Source organism: Physcomitrium patens, chromosome 1 (assembly GCF_059467195.1).
Source record: "Physcomitrium patens ecotype Gransden chromosome 1, ASM5946719v1, whole genome shotgun sequence".
NCBI lineage: Eukaryota > Viridiplantae > Streptophyta > Bryopsida > Funariales > Funariaceae > Physcomitrium > Physcomitrium patens.
Window position 1 is genome coordinate 20,788,173 of NC_143410.1, and position 15,185 is coordinate 20,803,357.

General features: G+C 39.4%; 2 protein-coding genes across 7 annotated transcripts; both read left to right on the plus strand.

Annotated features, from left to right (window-relative positions):
- Nucleotides 1-575: 575 nt before the first annotated feature.
- On the plus strand, nt 576-5,418 carry LOC112287921 (mitochondrial adenine nucleotide transporter ADNT1). 3 transcript variants are annotated; one of them, XM_024531557.3, is made up of 9 exons: nt 576-1,490; nt 1,811-2,113; nt 2,736-2,784; nt 3,008-3,171; nt 3,344-3,381; nt 3,572-3,684; nt 3,880-3,993; nt 4,346-4,690; nt 4,796-5,418. In XM_024531557.3, the coding sequence occupies exons 2-9, from the start codon at nt 1,845-1,847 to the stop codon at nt 4,877-4,879; spliced, it is 1,176 nt and encodes a 391-aa protein (XP_024387325.1). In that variant the 5' UTR covers nt 576-1,490; nt 1,811-1,844; the 3' UTR covers nt 4,880-5,418. The 3 variants fall into 3 exon arrangements, with proteins under 3 accessions (XP_024387325.1, XP_024387331.1, XP_024387341.1); XM_024531563.3 differs by having other exon boundaries at nt 958-1,582; XM_024531573.3 differs by having other exon boundaries at nt 1,036-1,490; nt 1,874-2,113.
- A 1,392-nt stretch (nt 5,419-6,810) lies between these two features.
- On the plus strand, nt 6,811-9,431 carry LOC112285397 (bifunctional nuclease 1). Of its 4 annotated transcripts, XM_024526227.3 has the most exons (4): nt 6,811-6,885; nt 6,977-7,086; nt 7,529-8,366; nt 8,481-9,431. In XM_024526227.3, the coding sequence occupies exons 3-4, from the start codon at nt 7,635-7,637 to the stop codon at nt 8,748-8,750; spliced, it is 1,002 nt and encodes a 333-aa protein (XP_024381995.1). In that variant the 5' UTR covers nt 6,811-6,885; nt 6,977-7,086; nt 7,529-7,634; the 3' UTR covers nt 8,751-9,431. The 4 variants fall into 4 exon arrangements, with proteins under 4 accessions (XP_024381995.1, XP_090109147.1, XP_024381971.1 ...); XM_090253021.1 differs by having other exon boundaries at nt 6,811-7,188; XM_024526203.3 differs by having other exon boundaries at nt 6,811-7,086.
- Nucleotides 9,432-15,185: the final 5,754 nt, after the last annotated feature.

Below are 15,185 nucleotides of genomic sequence, written 5' to 3' on the forward strand. Positions count from 1 at the left end.
ATTCATCAATAACCAAAAAACACCAAATATGGAAGAATCCAAAAAATGAAATCCGTGCAGGATAATCCACAATGATCCAAACAATAACTACGACGCACCTTTTTTTAAATCTAATCCCGGAAACAATTAAATCGAGGAAACGAACGAAATGAATAATTCATCCAGGGTCTGGTTTTTCATACATATTAAGGGAATAATCCGAGGGAGGGGAACGGGGAACGAGATTTTGGCAGGGGAACATCGGGGTGTGGGAACAACGACCCTTCGTGGGGGACCCCGGCGCCAGTCGAGGGGGTGCCACAACCTCCGCCTGTTAGCCCCCCCTGCCTGCTGCCAAACGAGTGATCAGTGGTAGAGGCACTGGGGCTAAAATTAGCGGGTCCTCCACCGCGACACCCACGGAGTTAGAGGCAAAGCAGAAGAGCGAGTGCCTGCCTAGTAAGCCCTAACCAACTAAGTTTAGCCAACCTTCCAGTTCTGGGGACTGTTTGTTTGTTTGGCCAGGAATCCAGGCTGCCCTTGCTCTACCAGCACTTGTCACTCCTCTCGCCCCTCGTCTTCTCCCTTCTCCTCACGTCGCTGTGGCGGCCGCCCTTCCGTGCCCCCCCTCCTACTCCACCCTCTAAATCCCCTTCCTCTGCTCACAATCGAGTTCTTGCTGTCCGGAATTCTGGACCCAAATTTTATTTTTATTTGTTTTGGTGGGGATTTGCTTCGTTTGTTTATTTTGGGTGGCATTCTAGAGCGCTCTAGTTTTTGCATCATTTGAGTGGTGGAGTGAGTGGCATGGGAGGCGTTTGAGGGTTGGTCGAGGATTCCAGTTGCATTCACTAGACGTTTGGTGTTGTGTCGTGGAACTGCTTGTTACAGGCGTCGTGGGTGCTCAGAGGTGGGGAGTTGGTAGTGGGGAATCGTGTCTAAGAGTTTGAAGTTTTTATTTTTATTTTTTTGAGGAGTGGAATACATTTTTCTCTAGAATTTATTTGAGGAGTTGATTGATAGTGTGGTGGGGATCTGATAGAGTGAAGTTTTGGCAGCTCTGGAAATCTGTGTTCGAGGAGGTTGAGGTTTGGTGTGCGGTGGTGTGGGTGACTTTTTTTTTTTTTTTTTTTTTTTTTTTTTCGTCTTCTCTCTCTCTTGGAACTGTCGCTGTAGTTGATTACTGTTTAGGTTTGTGGTGTGGGAAGAAAGTGTGGATAGTGGTGAGGAACATAGGAAGGTGTGGTGCAGTGGTGTATCATTTGAGAATAGGAGGGGAGTATTGCGGCACGGGGCTAGTTGTGGGGCTTGATGCCCTGTGTTATGCGTTTGTAGTGAGGCGGCGTAGTTGAGGTGGTGTGAGCGCCGTATTCGGGGAGCGCCGTAACTGGGCGGCATTTTCGGTGCTGGATTGGTGACCAGTGTCGACGCTCCCCTCTTTAGACTGTAATCAGAGTTTCACAGTTTAGACATTCGAGTTGTAGAAATCGAGCTGGAATTTCTGAGAACAGGTATACAACCTCGCATGCTCTTTTATCCTTGTTGATCTGTGCTGTTGCTTGAAGCGAGAAGTTTAGAACCGAAGGCGATTATTTTTCCTCAGGTGACTCTTTTTCATTTCGAGCGGTGCCTGTCAGATAATTATATTAGCATACTAATAAGGCATTCAATTCCGCAGTTGAGAATTCCATCAGTTCTTGCTTCAACAAGAGGCATCCTTACAAGTATTTTAGTTGTGCTCTGTGATCGCTTACTACGAGGGATATTTTTATTCGGCCCAATTGCGGTGTGAGCTTGTTATCTGACTTTTTCGCTCAATTTACCATACCAGGTGTGAGTTAAGATTCTGCAAAGCCCATTATCCGATGGTTTCTCAGACAGATGTGACGTCCAGGTTCAAGAAGTTCGCTGTTCAGGATACCCCCGAGGGGAGTTCGCAGGGCATGGGTCAAGGAAATACTGCATACTGTCAAACTTCTCCACTTTACGTCGACGGAAAAGATGGAGCAGCGGCCACTTTTGTCACGCTGGCTCAGGAAGCTAAGGTAGCTACAGAAGAAGTGAAGGTTCCCACCAGTAATGCAATCTTGTCCATTTGCAAATCTCTCATCGCTGGAGGTGTGGCGGGGGGTGTGTAAGTCTCGCAATCCTCAGTTGTCTTTTTGAGCGAAGGAGCGACTGGCAGCTTCGTCTGACAATATCCTTGCAAATGTACCGTTCTGTTTTTTTCACCGGGTAGACTTGATTTTGATATGTCGTAGCCTGGCGTTTGTATGCTTCTGTTCACGCATGTTTTTTTTCTTTTCTTTCAGGGCAGAATTGAGATTTAAGACATTCTAACGTGCCTCACTTCGTTTCAACCCGACTGGCTTTCATTTTGATGTCTACCCACACGGTGTTTCTGATTTCGTGGTCCGAATGCATCTTGAACAATTTTTTTTGTACACTGATAGAGTGGGTTGGATTTCGAAGTAGATATTGTGTTAAGATGGGGCTTTATTTTGACTAGGGGTCCTACTGTGGTACTTAGGGTTTTCTGTTCATTGCCCAGAATGTTAGCAATGTAGATTGACTGCATTACAAGAGTTGATTAATGATGACCCTCCGCATGTAAAGAGTTTACATCTAGTCTTTGGTGCTTTCACCTGTGTCTTCGAGTTCACGGCAGCGTACTCAACTTTTGTTTCTGTTGCTGGTCGTCCGGAAGGCTGATAAGTTCGCTTCTCATCATGTTCACCGTGATATGCTGAGTGCAGATCTCGCACTGCCGTTGCTCCACTGGAACGGATGAAGATTCTTTTACAGGTGCACTTTAATTTGTTCACGCATTTCTTTTATGTAAAATTTTTCAGCTTTCAGTCATCTTTGAATCTCCAGCACCGAGTTTCCGAAGTCCAAAAATAACGACACATCTTCCACTAGGGTATTTGGTAGTTCTCAAGCGGTTCACTCTCTTTTTCCTGAAAGATTCAGTCAATCGCGTGTAAAATAATTACGGAATTTCTCAGGTTTTCTGCTATCGATGCAGGTGCAAAATCCATTCAATCCGAAGTACAGTGGCACGATTCAGGGCTTGAAGTCTATTTGGGGGAGTGAAGGTTTGCGTGGGTTTTTCAAGGGCAATGGAACTAATTGTGCTCGAATCATTCCCAACTCCGCTGTGAAGTTTTTCGCTTATGAAGAAGCGTCCAGGTTCAAATCTTTGGCTTAGTGCTTGGGGATTCTCCATTGTTGTTAATGGATCTTAGAGAATCCGATAGTTCTATTAGTACTTTATAAGTTTTGCTCTGATTCTCATCAAATACACATCCACAATCTAATGCGACTTTCATTGTGTTGTTGGTTTGTATTCTGTATTTTGCAGATCGATTTTGTGGGCTTATCGAAAAGAGAGTGACCAACGTACTTACTCTTTATGCGAAGCTTGTTTGGCGAATTTTCATGTTTTCTGGGTATTGATATGTATATGTAGACATAGTGTATGCTTAGCCCTCGGTTCCAACATTTGTGGGTTTTTCTGTGATGGAATTTTTTCCGAGGGCTTCACAAATCTATGTGGTTGATCCTTACTGGATAAATGTTTTCTTTACAGCCGATGCTGAACTAACTCCTGTTCTCCGATTGGGAGCTGGCGCATGTGCTGGGATAATTGCAATGTCAGCCACATATCCTATGGATATGGTGCGAGGAAGGCTGACAGTGCAGGTCGGTGACACGTGCTTATTTATGTTGCCTGATTATTGTTTTGTAATATGAAACATGGGACTTGTTTGCAAGAGACGGTGCTTGTTGAAGCCAACTGTTTTTTTTCCCTCGACTTAATCAGTAGTGTGCAAGTGTTGACTTCTAGTTCGTTCTCATTTGAAATATTTACCTCTGTTGTATCGGGTTGTTGTGCAGACCCAGGATGGGCCGCTTCATTATAAAGGCATGTACCATGCTTTCCGGACAATTATCCACGAGGAGGGTGCAAGAGCTTTGTACAAAGGATGGCTTCCATCTGTTATTGGAGTGGTATGCTGTCATGATACAACTTGCCTTAAAGAGGCTGAGCTGCCTAACGAGTCTGAAGTAATGGAATGAGTTCTTTTTTTTCGTTTGTATAACGTCTCAGAAACTATCTAGCGTAAGACGAAGAATTAATGTACAAATTAAGAACCTCAACGTATTTTATACTTGACACAAGAGCTTCTAGCATCTTCACTTTGAACGAATGAAGATTCGTCAGCACTAGGTGATTTGTCAGACACTTCTATTATTCATGACCACCCGTATTTGGTATCACATGTGGCGTGGATAAGTAATAGTCGTTGGGTCTGTTTCTGGAGTTTGATGTTCACTTCGTCGCTTTGACTGGATGATGCAGGTTCCTTACGTCGGGCTTAATTTCGCTGTCTATGAATCCCTCAAGGACTGGATTCTGAAACACCCCCAGTGGCAACCAGATGATGGGGCTGATTTGGCTGTTCTTACCAAGCTAGGTTGTGGAGCCGCAGCAGGTACTGTGGGTCAGACAGTCGCTTACCCTCTGGATGTGATCCGTCGACGATTGCAAATGGTTGGCTGGAAGTCTGCCTCACCAATCGTCACAGCCGATGGGCAAGTGAAGCAGCCAATGCAGTACACAGGCATGGTAGATGCTTTTAGAAAAACAGTGAAATATGAAGGTGTTGGAGCTCTCTACAAAGGACTGGTGCCAAACTCCGTTAAGGTGCATTTATTTTCTGAAACATTCTTTCATTCGTTTTATCATTTTTGCATGTATTCAATGTTGGATGGTTTCATCAAATAACCTTTATTATTTTGGTCTTTGCAGGTTGTGCCATCAATCGCTCTGGCATTTGTGACATACGAGTTGATGAAGGATCTCATGGGTGTAGAGATGCGGATTTCAGATTAAGCCAATTTTGCGACTATGGCATGATAGATTATACTGCTTAGAGGCTAGCCCATTACATGAGGTTAGCCCATCATCGTTAGGACGTGCAGGATAGTGCCTTCAAGATGAGTTTCACTGGAGATGTATTTGTCACTGCACAGGTGTCCCACACTTTCCTTTCCGTATGTGTGCCGGCCATTAGAGTACTGTGGCGTATTTCTTCATTCAGCAGCTCTTCTGGAGTAAATTCAAAATTTTACAGCAATGAAATCAACAGCCAGATCCGTTCCATCTAACAAGGCCTTCAGTGTGACTGGGCTGGATTCATGAGCCTCATTCACGAAAACCCTCTTGTAAATGGCGTAAGATTTCATTCTGAGAGAGTTGTTTTATGTTTCAGTGACAATGTTAGCAGATAAAGTTGAGCTCTACTAAAAATCATTTTACTTCAGCGCTATTTGCAGCCACATTTGTATTCACATACAATTTAGAGTCAAATGAATAACAAGTGTCCTTGGCTGGTGTTGCAGTTGAGCACCTTTCATGAATCTTCCCTTCAACTGAATTGCAATAGCTGAATGTATGCAACTTTTATGGATGTGTTTTCTTGAAGTTATAAAAGATGATATTTTTCTGCATGGAATTTGATTCTAAGCACTGCACCTGAGCTTTGTACCTGCAAGAGATGTGGAACCAGGGCTAGTAACAGTCGAAACAAACGAGTTCCTAAATCAATGAATTGCAATATCTAAGTCAACTTTTCGAAAATTGAGAGTAACAAGTATTATGCGGCTGTGCATGAGATTGTCAAAGCGAAATCCACTACAAATGCTGTGAATCTTTGGCTGATTTTGTTGCTACAACTTTTCTTGCAACATTATAACAGGAAATAGTGAGTCACTCGGTCTGGTCTCTAACACAGTATATGAGTTATTTATATTATGGCATGCGTTGTATTAGTAATATATTATTTCAATTTAAATTTACAAATATGAATAATATTTAATGTCACAATGCAAATTTGGTGAATAAACTAACATTACTTCATTGCTAACATAGATTTTTAGTTTTCACATTCTTTGTTTTCTGAAGCAATCCTACTATTATAGAATTTCACGTTATGCCATGTGTAATTTAAATATGCCTAGCATGAGTGATTTAAGTAAAATCCTATCAAGAGAAATAATACTTGAGAGCCTCTTATTAGAAGTATAAACATGTAATATTCGTTATGACTTGCTCTCAAGAATCCTTAACTATACCCTACACACACACACATTCACACTGTTTAATTGTTTATTAATGTATGAGTTTTTTTTTTTTTTTTTTTTTTAATTTTTTTTATATATATATATATATCAGCAACCACCACTTTTAAATGACAGATAAATTATTTCATATTTGACTATTAATATAACACAGCTTATGATCACACATCACCAAATCCAAAAGTTAAAGAAAAGCATTCTCATGGTGGCTTCATGATTTGCAAGCCTTGACTCTTCCATGGTCGGCAGACTTCGACGCGATCTAGCGATCGAGCGAGCCATGACAGAGAAAGAGTGATGATCCGGCGAAGAGGAAGTAACAAAAGGGAATGGCACGGAGAGAGTGAGGGAGATTGAGGGAGGGGAGATTCGGCGAAGGCTGTGAGACGGAGGAATGTTGCCTCCGCGAGCACGCCATCATGCAGGGTTGGCTGCTTTGCCTCCCCTCGATCCACCAATCCTGCAATCATCCCTTAGCTGGGCTTCTGATCCTCGCAATTTGAGGTGGGTCCATGAGATATCACGCCTTCTCCTCTGGAATCTGCTGCAAGCGCTCGTCCGATCACCTCACGTTGGATCCTGCGTCGCCGCACAATGGCGCCCAGGTGCAGGAATCAAGGGAAGAGCACGAACCTCTCCTCTTGACTGGCTCTCTCTCTCTCTCTCTCTCTCTCTCTCTCGCTTTCTCGTTCTCTCGCACCCCCTCCCTTCGCCGATTTTTTCTTCGCTGCATTTGGTGCACAAATTCTACAGATACAGGTGCTTGGACTAGCTTGTGTTTGTACTTGTTGCGGGGGATTAGCAGGCGAGGTCTGACTTTGTGGATGGATTGACCTTGTTGTTGCTGTAGAACTAGTTGGGGAGTCAGGGATTCCAACGCGCATTTTGTCTCTTGGATCGCCCTGAAGTGGTTGCATGTTTTGAAGCTTCACGGCCGTTCTCCGCGCGTGATTACTTGCAGTTAGTGTGCTTTGCTTTTCACCTTGGAACAAATTTGGGGTTGCATGTACTTTCTCGTACGAATTTCTAGTTGTGATCGTTGCAACTATTTCGTTTGACGAGGTGTTTGTTTATCTTCTTTTATTTTGTTTTTTTTGTATAATATTTTGAATTTTGTCTCTTCCATGGTGGCATTGCCCTTGGCTTTACCTGGTGCGTGACTTTGAGATCTGATTTCACGTACATGTTCGCTTGAATTGGTTGATCCTGTAGTCTGCTCTGTAGTTTACTTATGTTTGTATAATTTGTGTATTCCCTTATGCGATAGTGTGTTCTTTTGTACCAAGTCAATGCTTGGGAATTGTTTGTCTGGCTGCATGTTGTGTTAGTGTCATGGGGTGAGCTAAACTCGACTAATTTGGCAAACCATGAAAGAATTTGCGACGCTCGTGTGCTCGTGCAGGCATGGTTTAGCACAGGTTGCATCAACATTCTCCCAGTCTTCGTCACCTCCCTCTTGGCAGGCGCAGCTGTGAGTTTTGTGAGGGGATTAAGTTGGAGACGCGGAGATGGCAGTACCTGCCGCGGCCATGAGCTTGTTGCATAACCATACCTCGGCGGGGTTTCGTCAGACCAAGCTTGGACCCTGCACCTTTGGATCCGCACGGAATTCACTCTTGAAGACCACAATTTCTCGTGGTGCAATGGTCAGTCGCTGCGCACCATCGCCCGCCCCCGTGAAATCAACGAGTTCAAGATTTTCCATGAGGCGGAACTCGAGAATGTCCTCCAACAGTGAAAGCATGGCGGAGAATTTCAGTGAAGATGACGAAGAGTACGCTGATTCCTCGATTGTGGAAGCTTTGGAAGTCAAGAGCGGCTTTGATGGATTCACCATCAAAATGCGGGATGGCAATGTGCTCAAGTGTGTGCACAACAGGTCAACAGAGGGAGGCTATCTTCCCGTGTATGCTCCACAACCGGCGATCGTTCTACGATTAAACGATGGCTCCAACCTTTTACTCCCAATTATTGTACTTGAACTGCCAAGTATTATGCTTCTGGAAGCGGTAAGAAATGTTAACATCTCGCGCCCGACAGTGTACCAAGTAATGAGCGAGATGCTAGAGGTGTCGGGATACAAAGCGAAGGTTGTTCGAGTGACTAAGCGAGTCAACGACGCTTACTTTGCAAGAATTTATCTCGTGAAGGATGGAGATGACGCCGCCGCTCCTGTGAGCCTCGATGTCCGCCCCTCGGACGCCATCAACCTTGCCGTGCGCTGCAAAATACCTATTCAGGTATGCATTAAACAACACCATGGAAGTATCTTAGTCATTCCGATTTCTAAAGTTTGAGATTCAATTAGTTTTCGATGCATTACCATCAGCACACGATGTGTTGTTTACCTTCAGGTGAACAAGCAGCTAGCTGTAGGGGACGGCGTTCGCATTGTCAGCGAGCCCGAGAAGCTACCTTCTAGCATCGCCACCAAGAGTGCGCAATTTATCATCGACATGGACAAGGCACTTCCGGGAGACTGTGAAGATGCTAAAGAGTTCATTATCATTCGGGACATGTATATTGCGGCTGTGGAGGAGAGATTCATCGATGCGGCTAAGCTGCGCGATGAGCTCCAGCAGTTCAGGACACACAACCGTAAGGACTCACAAAAGCAAACGTGATCGACGGAGCTTATCCAATCGGTTGGGATTATCTGGTAAACGTCCAAGTGATGAAGCCTGAATCAAGGCTTTCAGTTTTCGATTGACAGCGTCTCTCTGTGTGTGTATGTATGTGTATATATATATATATGAAACCACTAGAGAATATGTTCTATGGAGAATCAAACCCTAGCTCTTCGGTGTGGCGCTCGCACAATCAACATTTTATCATGTACAAAGCAGAGAGAGGATCTTCACTAACGGTGCAGAAGAAGGATCTCAAGCTCAAACAGGGATAAACATGGTGTACAGTACAGCCATGCTTTTTCAGTGCTGCATCGTCTCCTGCATTTTCAAGTATCGAATTCATCATCCTGCTCAAACCATCTGCTGATACTAAGAGCTGTTTTTGATTGCAGTTTACTTCAGATGTACATACATTCCAGAGAGTAGACCCACTCATATTATAAGACCTCATAATACTGAGTACTGGGGCAAAGTGAAGGAAATAGACTGCTTTTCACATTGTGGTTATCTGCAGTAAGTACTTGCAGCTTGTGGGTACTTGTGTAGGTTCTCTTTGATGGGTAGAGGATTAACTGGTCTGTAGCAAGAGTGGGTCTGGCTTTTAATACTTTGATGTGTGTACTAATTTGCCGACAATTCACACAGAACTCCAGGAGAGGTCTGTTGTTCGTTGAAGTTTCGAAAAATAATGAGGCTCTTGTCTCGACAAATAGTACTAATCTTTATTGCATTCGTATACATGTTAGCAGAGGAAACAATACAATGTTACTGAATAAACTACAATTTTTGTGCTGGATGTAATAGTTGTTCCATTGCAGTTCTAACAATTATAAGCATTTTCCTGAAGATCCAATTCATGGTACAAGTAATCAACTCAACTCTTTGAGATGCATACTTTAATTGCAATACTATTGGAAATGAATCAGGAAGTTGTAATATTGATTTTAACACCCATAGTTCAAAGTAATAGTCAACCTACCGTGTGATTTGCATACATTTTTTTTCACCCTCTTTTTTTGCCATATGATATCAATTTGATTTAAAAATTTTAGTATAAGAAAGGGTAGCAATAGTTGAAGAAGTTCAAATAAAAATAATGGAAAAGACCAAATCTCTTCTAAAATCCACCTCTTTAAGATGAGTCCAACAAAATTTTAGAAAAATTATGCATTCTTTTTCATCTTTTCCTCTTAGAGCCTTTGATTTAATTTCTTAAAGTATGATTCCAACTCAAAAAAGTTTCTTAGTTTTAGCCAATCAAAGTGTTTAAAAATTGTGGTCTTTTCACCTTGTTCCTTAAGAATTAAATGTTCTTAAAAATATAAATTCTAAAATTAAATTGACATGCTAACTCTTTATTTATCTTCTATATCACTCTTTTCATTCAACAACTTTTGATTTATTTTATTTATTAATATTTTTTTTCTTCTAATATATTTTTCATTTTGAGCTTCAATTACCATAGAAATGAATTACACTTTATTCTATTTACATATATATATTTATATCAAAAAAGTTGTTAAAGCCACATTCCAATTTTATTAAAGCTACATCTTTCCTTGCCATCTCATGAATCATTCTATCCATCTCTCATCTTCGGCTCATGATTCTAATTCCATGACCCCTTCCATCTCTATTCCTTGTTTCTTGTTTCTAATGCCCATCCCTATTCTTTGTCCACCATCTTCTATAGAAATACTCATTTGGTTCCATAAGCCAATATCTCGTTGCATGCCATTCCATTGCATTGTTTTGTGGCTTACTAAATCTATATAAGAATAGTATTATTAGAGATAGTCTTCTATATAATGAGTACTATTATGAAAGGTCAAATGTAATAGGATATAAATAAGATATTTGTATTATTGACACATAGAGATAGATAGTTGGAACTATGTTTGAGAAGTTATGGAAGTTTCTAGAATTGGGGCTAGGTTAGTAGACCACATAGGATCCACTATGGAACATTCTCGAAAGAGTTTAGGGTGGTTATCTAGGTGAGGTCTACCATAGAACCTTCTAAAAGAAATTTAAGGTAGTTATTTAAGTAGGGTCCATCACCTAAGAAAATTTTAAAAAGTCCATAATAATAGAAAAAACTAAAAATAGAACTAGCTAGGGCCTTTTGGACATTTGATCAGGTATGACTTCAAACCTTCTCCCTTAGTAAAGTTTGGTTTTACATCTTCATGTTCAATTTTGTTTTATTCTATTTCTATTTGCATAGCTTTGTCTTTTGTGTCCTATTCTATTTTTTTCTATTTAATTTTGTTCTGATCTATTTTGTCCTACTTTGTAATGAGGTTTTATGTTGTTGTGGATTAAAAGAGACTTAGATTCTCAAAATAGACTAGTCATGTTTCATTAGTATCAAAGCAAGTATTAGCCTAGAACATACTCTGGGACTTCAAAACAAAAAGATGTATGTCAATGGTTCTTCAATATGCAACAATACCTCCAAGTATCTGGAACAAGTATCATTGTAGGAATTATGCATATAGCCAACTATTTGAAAGATGCGGGAGCAATTTGGTAGTGACATCAAGTTTAAAGCTATGGAATTCAAGATAGATTTTGTAATTTGGAGAAATTTAAATCAAGTTTAGGAATCAATTTTGGCCTATTAATGCGAAGAAGATAGCATGCGATTAATTGAAAAATCTTACACAATCTATATTAATTCAAGATCATGTTTCTTGATTCAAGTCCCTATGTCCCCAAATTGACAATATTTAGGACGCGGAGATAATGGATTGATTTCTATGAGGTTTGAAACCTAGGATCCATTAAGAGGTGGAATTAAAAGATCTACAAACATCTAAAGAGGTAATTTGGATTATAGAGAGGGTCAATGCTATAGATTTCACAAATCGTGGAGTATAACCTATAGCAAAAAGTCCTATCCCGCTATCTAATATTATAGTATAACAACTAATGCCAATAGAGATTGATGCCCTATAAGGATCATTGATACCACAAAGACAAAAAATATTGGTGTAAAGAGAATTATGTTTTTATTATCAAGAGCCAGGCTATCAGATTGGAAGTTGTTCAAAACGTTAAAATTCAAGCATCAACAAAACAAGGAGGATTCATAGTCTTAAGACTTAAGATTCAAAGATTCAAGGTAACAAAGCTAAGATATGGTATTATCCTTGGTATTCCATGGCTAGAGATGGAAAATAAACAAGTTGATTGGATAGCAAGGAAAATCTTTTTCAAAGTTAGTAGACGCAAGGTGATTCTTTCTACCTCTCTATCAAATGAAGAAGAAAAAAAAAACTACAACTAAAGACTCACTTGTAGGGATGACCTTTATAAAGAAAAAAATACAACATAAGCAATCAGTGTATATGGTGGTTCCAAATCTTACATTAGTGGTAGACAAGATAGTCAAAAGGGTAGAACATGTAGAGCAACTCATATGAAAATATTGGGATGTCATTCCAACCGACCTACCTAATAGCATGCCTCTTGATCAAGGTACCTCCTTTCAAATAGAATTATTGCTTAGAACCAAAGTAGCAAGTCAACCAATCTATTGGCTAGTACCAAATGAATTTGAAGAGCTGCAAAAAATATTGGACAAACTCTTGGAGAAAGGCTTGATTTGAGAAAATATATCATCATAGGAAGCACTTATACTCTTTGTACCTAAAAAAGATGGTGGACTTTGGCTTTGCATCGACTATCGAGGCATCAATAAGCAAATTATTAAAAATGAATATCCACTTCCACGTATGGATGATCTTTTTGATCAACTTCAAGGTGCAACCATTTTTAGTAAATTAGATCTTCGGAGTGGATATTGGGAGATACCTATTGCAAGAAAGGATATTAAAAAGACAGTATTTTGTATGCACTATGGATATTTTCAATGGCTTGTTTTACCTTTTGGCATCACTAATGCTCTAGTCTCTTTTATGGGTCTCATGAACAAATTGTTTAAAGACTTTTTGGACAAGTATGTAGTTGTCTTCATTGATGATATCTTCATATATAGTAAAACCTTTGAAGAGCATGAGCAACACCTATAAGAAGTGTTGTGCTAATTACAAGATAGTTTTTTTTATTCAAACAATCAATATGTAAACTTTGGAAGTAAAAAGTTACTTTTTTTAGACACATAGTGTCCTCTGAAGGCATGCACATGGATTAAATTAAGGTGAAAGTAGTGGAGGATTGGCCAACTTCCAAGGATGCTTCTAAAGTTTGTTTATTTTTAGGCCTTGGTGGATATTATTGTCATTTTGTTTGGTGATTTGCACACATTGTTATATCATTGACAAACCTATTGGAGAAAGGTACCCAATTTGAATGAAAATTGGAGTAATAATACACCTTTGATAAGTTAAAGGAAGTACTCATTATTGCTCCAATATTACAATTGTATGATTCCAACCTTCATTGTATACTTGACATTGATGCTTCCGACTTTGCTATTGGAGTGGTCCTTCAACAAGAATTTGGTAGAGGCCTTCAACCTATAATATATGAATCACATAAGCTTAGAAGGACAAGGCACAATTACTTTGCACATAATCAAGAACAATTAGGAATTGTACATCCCACAAAGGTATAGCGATACTATCTATTAAAGAAGCCAATGGTTTTTTGGATTGACCATCGATCTTTGTTATACAATTTGCATCTAAAAAATATGAAATCACAATAATATTGTTGAAAAGAACAATTATAGTTTTTTGATATCCAGCTTGAGTACAAGCAAGGGCGATAACATACTTTGCCAAACAATTTATTACAGAGACCAAATTTGAAGGCCAAATCAAAATACAAGCCAAAAATTGCTACCATTAGTAGTTTCATTTCAAACCTAACAAAAGAGGTAAAATAGAAAGAAGCTACACATTAGGATGTTTATTTCAAGATGGTTAGCAATCGATTGAAGGTGGACGATATATAGTATCAAGATTATAATCTTAGTAATGGCTTGCTTTATTTCAAGAAGCAAATTTATATACTTAACAATGCTATACTTCGGATGCACATACTTCAAGAGAGACATGACATCCCAATATCTAGACATCTAAGGCGAGAAAAGATTCTAAAAAAAATCTTATAGATATGATTTTGGACAAATTTGAATCTTGATGTTTGAGCTTTTGTGCACTTCTATAAATCATGTCAATGTAATAAAGCATGCAACGCAACATCTCTTCAATTATTGTAGCTAATTCTACTACCTATGGCATGTTGAGAGCATGTGATTATAAATCTCATTATAAATTTGTCATAAACACCTCATAATTATACTACAGTTGTCGTCTTTGTGGATCGATTCTTGAAACAACTTCACTTGATCATAGAGTGCTTGGATATTGATGTTTTAGCACTTACACGGGTCTTCTTTGATATTGTCTTTTGTCACCTTGTGCCATCATTTCAAATCGGGATCCATGCTTTACAAGAAGTTTTTAGTAAAATTTATTGAAGCTATTAGATACTTGACTTGCTATGTCTACAGCCTTTTATGTCCAAATACGTAGACAAATAGAGTGTATAAATCACTCCTTAGAAGATATGCTATGGACATTTGTAGTAGTTCATCATAATGATTTGGATGAATACTTGACATCTTTGGAGTTTACTTATAATAATAGTATTTAAGTAAGTATCAGTTATTTACTATTTTTTCTTAACACTGATCAACATCTGATTATGCCAAAAACTCTCTATCGTTCCATCGACACCAACAACCTGATAATAGAGGAGATAATACAATGGCTTATGATGGCCTTACATGAGGGAGTGCATGGCTTTTTTATCACTTAGAATCGATAGAAGCAATATGTAGAGAACCATTGGCAATCCAAGATCTTTCAAAAAGGTGATCATGTGTTATTCTCCAATGCCAACTTGCTACTTGCTACATCAACCCAAATTCGTAAAGTAGCACCTCATTGGCTCGGATCTTTCCATATTTCTATAGTGATTTTTAATGTCACATATTGCCTCAAGCTTCCACCACATATTTGGATCCATCTAATTTTCTATGTTTCACAATTGAAGGAATTTCATACCAAGCCAAAGCGCTTTCTAGATCAACACCAACCACTACTACTATAAGTTGTAGTTGATGACCAACAAAAATATGAAGTAGACATCATTTTGGAACATTGCTATCTTTGTCGTGGCAATGGATGTCTACAACTTCAATATAAAGTTTTTTAGAAAGGTTATCTCATCCATGATGCAATGTGAAAACCTATACAAAACCTCACCCATTGCTAAGAGACAATTTGTAGATACTATTGGAAGCAAAACAAAGACGTTCTATATTGATAGAGGAGGATTAATTGTAACAAGGTATAAATAAGATATTTGATTTGTTGAAATATATGGATAGATAGTTGGAATCATGTTTGAGAAGTTATAGAAGTTTCTAGAATTGGGGCTAAATTAGTGGAT

What these genes read in the sequence shown, in the direction of transcription:
- LOC112287921 (XM_024531557.3), top strand. Translation starts at nt 1,845, where the DNA reads ATGGTTTCTCAGACAGATGTGACGTCCAGGTTCAAGAAGTTCGCTGTT. An exon ending in GGATGAAGATTCTTTTACAG is followed by an intron (nt 2,785 to 3,007) that starts GTGCACTTTAAT and finishes CTATCGATGCAG; the next exon opens with GTGCAAAATCCATTCAATCC. An exon ending in GAGGAAGGCTGACAGTGCAG is followed by an intron (nt 3,685 to 3,879) that starts GTCGGTGACACG and finishes GTTGTTGTGCAG; the next exon opens with ACCCAGGATGGGCCGCTTCA.
- LOC112285397 (XM_090253021.1), top strand. Translation starts at nt 7,635, where the DNA reads ATGGCAGTACCTGCCGCGGCCATGAGCTTGTTGCATAACCATACCTCG. An exon ending in GCTGCAAAATACCTATTCAG is followed by an intron (nt 8,367 to 8,480) that starts GTATGCATTAAA and finishes GTTTACCTTCAG; the next exon opens with GTGAACAAGCAGCTAGCTGT.